The sequence below is a fragment of the Ceratina calcarata genome, unplaced genomic scaffold (genome assembly GCF_001652005.2).
Source record: "Ceratina calcarata isolate Rehan_Ccalc_2016 unplaced genomic scaffold, ASM165200v1 scaffold151.2, whole genome shotgun sequence".
NCBI classification, from domain to species: Eukaryota; Metazoa; Arthropoda; class Insecta; order Hymenoptera; family Apidae; genus Ceratina; species Ceratina calcarata.
This window is the reverse complement of record NW_017136308.1, coordinates 326,665-332,929: the sequence shown is the minus strand read 5'-3', so window position 1 is coordinate 332,929 and position 6,265 is coordinate 326,665. Positions and strand designations below refer to the sequence as shown.

Sequence of the window (6,265 nt, the reverse complement as noted above, 5' to 3'; positions counted from 1 at the left end):
AAAACAATTTTGTAAAATCTCTCTCATCCCTCTGCAGTACCAAGAACATGAAAGTGCTACAGTGCAAACGTGATGTACTAAGAAGTTCCGGCAGGTGTAAGCTGGACAAACCTGTGTGCAATTCTGCCATGCTTTGGGCGACTGGTTAGGGGAGCAATTAGTGATGGCGTTAGCAGCATTGTTGTTCGCAGTGGTCGTAGTTGCTGCGCTGACGTTCGGATGATGATCGTTCATGTTTGTCTTGTTAGTCACGGATTGAGAGCAAACGGGTGATATTTCAGCCAGTGTTTGAATAAGGCTCACGAGAGGGTCCGGATTCGTCTGCGGACTCGATTGCTGATCGACCACGGTCAGCAATCCCGCGTCAACGTGATCGGTGCTCCTGTCGTTGCTGGCCACCATAGTTCTATTCAGAGTCTGATAAGTCACTATTCGATTTCGCGATTGTTGACCCGTGAAATCTTGACCCAACGTTTGTTTCGGTTCCGCATAATTAACGATCGCGTTGCTGGCCGTCAGTTGCTGTTGTTGCTGCCGATGCTCGCGCAACAAAGCATCGGCACGTGCGAAACTGTCGCTACGCGATTCCGGTCGCGGCGGTTGAGGCTTATCCGTGTTAACGAATGCTGCTTGCTGCTGCATTGCTAATCCTAAGGGTTGCGTGCTTGCTAAGCCTGAGCGGGGGGATGTCGGAGGGCTCTGAAAAGCAAGCCAAGCGCTTCATGCTACAAGGATCTGGGATATTTTAATCCTTTATATGCCACGGCGTGTTTACGTGGGCTATCTCTCTATTAGCGATCAGATTATCGCGGTTCTCCATTAGTAAGTTAATTGTATTAATACTTAGTTGCATAGATACTCCGATAATACGTATTTACATTTACGAGTATGGAGGTCTAATTTGAAACTCGACTCGAGTAAATAATGAATGTTATAGGACTCTTTATTGCTGTTGCAATAACTGGCTTCGACAGAACTTGTAACGAAACATTTTATTCCTTTAATTTATATTATCATAATGGAACAGTCCTCATTTCCAATCGTATCATTTATTAAGCATGTAATGTCTTATATAATAACTTGTCAAAAAGGTGGGCGAAAGAAAGGTGGGGTATGTTCGAAAGGATGCAATATTTTTGCGAAATCTATGGTACACGGGTGTCCGTTCACTTCCTCTTTAAGATCTAACTGTGGGGCATAACCATAAAACTGAACACGGAACGAACTGCTTTTGCAATCACTATCTATGGGAGTCTAAATTGTAGCGTTCGTGCTGCCGCCGTTTCATTCGCGTAAAGGCGGAAATCGATCGTACCGCCTTTTCAAATTTATTATCCTCATTGCCAATAATTATCTCAAGTACATAGTTCGGTTACGTTTCCAGAAATTTCTTTCTACGATTATCAGCGATTTAACAAATATTTATTACATAACTATGTTGGATACTTTGTGCGTTGAATAAATAAAATACTTATTTTATAGCTTCAGGGATATTAAAACCGTTGGCTCGTTATCTACGACCGATTTCAACCCGTTTATGTGCACTGCTACAGCAAACTAGATTACACTATCTTTTTATTCTTAAACTATTACATGTACTTCCTTGTTTACCTGACTATCGTTGTATTTGCGATACTCGTAAGCCCGTTTCATGGACATGAAGGGACGCTCGTTTACGCTCTCCGCCCGAGGTCTTCCTAAGGTACCAGTTCCGACGGTACCGTTGTACTTCCGGCTGCTGGATCGTTGCGGAAGTAAAGGACTGGCAGGCGCGGACGTATACGGAACCGGCCTCGATTGTATCTAAAATACGATCAAAGTTCAAAAATATAATAAATATATTTTATATTATATTTTCAAATATCAATCGTATCTTGTATTTCTTCAGCCATACAAATTTCTTCTAAGTAGCTGCAAGAAATGTGATAAATTACCAACAACGCCTTACCTGTCCAGAATTAGATGTGACAGCCCACGTCTCATCATCGTCGTCGAGAACGGCCGAATCGCTCGCGTACCCATCCTGCCTGAGCCTTCCTCTTTGCAAGCTTCTTAGTTCACCGATCACACGATTTCCGGTCTCCTGCCGCCAAAGTTTTCCCGGGCTTCTTTCGTCCCTCCTCGCGGCAAGTTTCAATTGCTGCTGCCTTAGCCATGATAGTCTATCAACAGTGGAACAGCTATGTTAAAACTTTGCTACTTCGCGTGGGAACTTTATCAGTGATTTTATCAATTCTAATTAAATAGTAGTAATAACAAATGTGTATGATAAAATTTGTCAACGAATACTTAGAGAACTTCTATTAATGAGTAATCCACTTTTAAGGATACAATAAAAAGTGGATTATTTATGAATAATTAAGAAACTGTCTAAGATTGATAACAACGAGAACATCCATCTTTGTATAAGTATAACACTCATGTGATTCTTTCAACAAGGCGAAAGAGGGAAAAGTGCAAGGTCGCAAGGGATCCTCGGTCACCTGTCATAGATTAGCATCTAAGTTGCCGGGGAGCAACTGTTTTCATTCTGTAAATCGTGATTCCTCGCTTTCCTCGCCTAACGCTTCACCCTGGCTCGAGTTACCCGCGAGCAAAGGACGAAAACACGAGAAGCTACTTTCTCGACGGAACACGAGACGTGCGAGTCGTGTAACAAAGCCTCGTTAGAACAGGCCACGTCAAGCGGGGTTCCGAGTCGGAAGAAAGCTAGAATCAGGACCTCCTACCAAGATAGATCCTGGATAATTGCATCCTGATCGATGAGGTCGCTTCGGGCCATCGATTTCAGTCTGTGTTTCGCTGTGCAGCGCTGCCTGTAATAAATGAATCGGCACCACAAATCGGCCGACTATTTCTCTTATCTTTCCTTTCTGTTCATAGCTAACAAAATTTATGCCCCAACAGAACAGTCTTATGTAAGAAAATTGTGAACTATTATTTATAGTACAACACTATAACAAACCAGATCAAAAAATTCAGAATGTGTAATATAAAAATACAAGAAAATTTAATTCTAATTTAATAATGGTTTTTTGAGTGAAATCTTAGATTTTTTTTAACTTTGTATTAGAGATCGAGAGGGCATCATCTGTGGTAGAAACGCAATCTGATATTTCCTCTCTGTAACGTCGAATGGTTATCAAGAACGGTTGGCAATTGAACTGGCAAATTAAATCGTTCGCTTCGAACCGCGCGGAGATTTCATCGATGCGCTCATGAATGAATTATTTGGTAGAAAGAACGCGTTTGTACAAACTGAATGACGTTAATAGAGCTATGAATTAAACGATGAACGACTGCTCCGATGACGAGGCTTTTATACCATTACGGTATACAAACGAGAGTTGAGTTTGGACGAGAACTTAATTTACTGTGAGATCAAACGATTCGAAATTTGTGTTGGTTGAAGAGACGTAAATGGGATGTATCTCAGCTTTCAGCTAGCTACATCATAGAAGATTGACCTTTTCAGAAAGTAATGAGCTTGAAACGACCAACGTTCGTTCGTTTTAACACGAGTGACAAGGCTGGAGCATTTAATAGCCGAGATCTCCATTTACCAAATGCTCAGAGAACTACTTGGATCTTCCAAAATTACCATAAAATGTCCAGTCATTTGGAGGACGCGTGTATGGCATAAATTACTAATTATACTGAACGGGAAAAATCTGTAACCGTGAGCCATTGCAGCAGTAATTGCACATGCATGCGTGAACGCGAGGAATTTATTCGCGTAACGATGCAATGAAACGTGCAAGGAGCGAGGAAGAGTGAAATTAAAATACTTTTTTTTATTCAACCTAGGAAGCAAAGAGGGGCAACTGTACGAATTTACGAGCATAAACCATCCTGTTGGTTCGTGTGGAATTAACAACTGGACACTATCACGTTCTCCTGTCAGATAACATACGCGTCTCGAATAATAAAAGACCGTGTTGCCCTGCCATAACTCTTTTCAAACATTCTACTGATATTTATCGTATCGTTCATACCACTTTGTCCGATAGATAAGAAGCATTTTTGTTTCACTATCTCACAGAATTATTATGTGAAAACCGATTTAAACAAAGTGTTTGGATTAAATGAATTGGCTATTATATCAACCATGAATTTTGTCTGGAATTTTATACTTCATAATCGGGGGAACATTTGACAATGGGTTTAATGACACTTGTGAAACGGGCAGTCAATGGAACTGTCAAAGTACAATGATAGCTTTATAATCGAATTCTTTTTGGGCGAAGCACCGAACAGATTTTTCTCGAAATAATAGCGTGGCTAGAACCAAGGGAAACAAGCTCGTTTAGGATCATCCGGGAAAGGACGTCGGAAACGCCAGCTCGTCAAGGAGAATTGTACGACGGCTTCACGGTGGGCCGGCTTTTGTGCTTTTGCTTCCAGTTCGAATGACTTCCGTATCCGAGTGCTCCGGTTTTCACCGGCGAAGTTCCGGCGGCGATGGAAAAATTGCCAGAGGAAAAGAAAATGCAGTTGCAGAGGCATGGAAAACAAAGCGCGAGCCGAGAAATGGAAACGCGCGCCAGAAGAGGGTTGAACCTCGTGGCGGTCGATTTACCGCGTCTCGCCCGTTCTATATTTATAATTATGTCAGAGGGCGGTGGGAGTCCCAGAAATAGGAAGTTTCCTTCTCCGTTTTTCACACGTATAAACCTTCCGCCGGATCTCCCATGAGATTCCTTAAAGTCCATAGTTTTTATACAATTCTAATGTATGAAAGTTGTAGGAATTTTAGAACACCACTTCTTTTAATGTGTACAAAAGTAAAATGATACTTAAATTTAACTGTGGATTTATAAAACAATATAAGTATGATTTTAATTAAAGTATTAATGACATTTGATAAGAAAATTTCGTATGTGTTAATAAACTGTGTAGTAGAGATCGTTTTCAATATATCCGAAGGTTGTTTCGGAATACGCGGTTTACTGTAGAAGGAATTTGAACAGCTACGCAACGGAGTGGAAGCAGTGAACCAGGATCGAGAGACAAGGAACAAACGGTGAAGCCCCGAAAGGAGAAGTTCTTTGCGGCTGAGAAAGCAGACCTGCCAAACGTCTGTCGAGCTCCTCGACCATAAACGTCGCCTGTTTCTCCAACGTAGCGGATCGTGGCTCTTCATAAATATCCGGGCGAAACTCGCGGTTTCGTAGCTTGAGCCCGAGTCGAGCTAGAAGGAACGTTTATTTGCTCGAAGCCCTTCAGCGAACATCCCGATACGCAAAGCGAAACAAGCAATTTTACAGTGTCTACTATCCGGTTCGACGAACCCCGCTAGCAGAACGCGACATGACAAAATTTAATTTAAATATAGGATTTTATTACTTTGCAGTGTACTAACAAAAAGTGTTTACTAAAATATTGATAATGGAATTATAAACTAAATTTTAGATAATTAGATTATAGAAAATATTTAAACCAATGAAAATGCATTGAAAAATAGGTTTTAGTAAAACAGTCAACTGTATTCATAAAAAGTGTTTAATATCAACGTGAGCATTGTAATTCTGCTTGTTTTGCTTCATGAATATCGAGAATAAATTAGTTTGAGGAAAAGACGGAGTATCAACATTGACCATCAATTTATTCCTAAGACACGTACGACATTCTAGAATGATGAATTAAGCCGGTCGTTGCTCGCGGTATCCATCCACCGACCGCGAAACTCGTATTTCATAACACGATACGGCGCGGCTGTCCTAGTACCGTCCGCATCTACTGACTTTTCTCTTTCCACTAGCTCCGGGCTCCGGACGAACGACAATGACTCACGACGCGACGCGACGACCGCGTTCACCATTCCTGGCGGAAAAGAGTCGCAATCGCAACCGCCTATGGGTAGACAATTTATTAATTGTCCCAACGACGATTTCTGTCTTCGTCTTTTTCTCCATTTCCACAACGCGACGCTCCCGTTCGGACTCTCTTTTGCGGTGCCCGATTCGGAGGACGCATTACGACACGCCTCGGCGTCGCTCGTCTGGAAGCTCTGCCAGAGGAACGGCCTACTTGCTCTCACGATTTCCACGTCAGGTTCCGTGAAAACCACCTAATCTCTCTTTCTCTCTTCGTCTTTCCCGTTTCACAATCGAGCATGACGAAACGCTTTTCGCCGGGCTGCGTCTCGTCCCTCGACGTATTATTAGAGACGGAGGCGCATTTAATTATGGGATTTGTGATACGCAGACGAGCTCACATTAACGTCGGGCATGGTGCCAGAAAAAGGGACTCCGTAATCAGAGTT

At 42.1% G+C, this 6,265-nt stretch overlaps 1 protein-coding gene across 16 annotated transcripts in view; it reads right to left on the bottom strand.

Annotated features, from left to right (window-relative positions):
- by (focal adhesion protein tensin) overlaps nucleotides 1-6,265 on the bottom strand; it is a 132,178-nt gene that overhangs the window by 5,276 nt on the left and 120,637 nt on the right. For 14 of the 16 annotated variants that reach the window (XM_026819429.1, XM_018036554.2, XM_026819428.1 and 11 more), the window contains 3 exons: nucleotides 1,949-2,162; nucleotides 1,612-1,803; nucleotides 112-699 (listed from right to left, as the gene is read on the bottom strand). In XM_026819429.1, coding sequence (XP_026675230.1) covers nucleotides 112-699; nucleotides 1,612-1,803; nucleotides 1,949-2,162 — 994 coding nt within the window. The remainder of the gene's footprint in view (nucleotides 1-111; nucleotides 700-1,611; nucleotides 1,804-1,948; nucleotides 2,163-6,265) is intronic. The other 2 variants (XM_018036556.2, XM_018036563.2) reach the window with 2 other exon arrangements.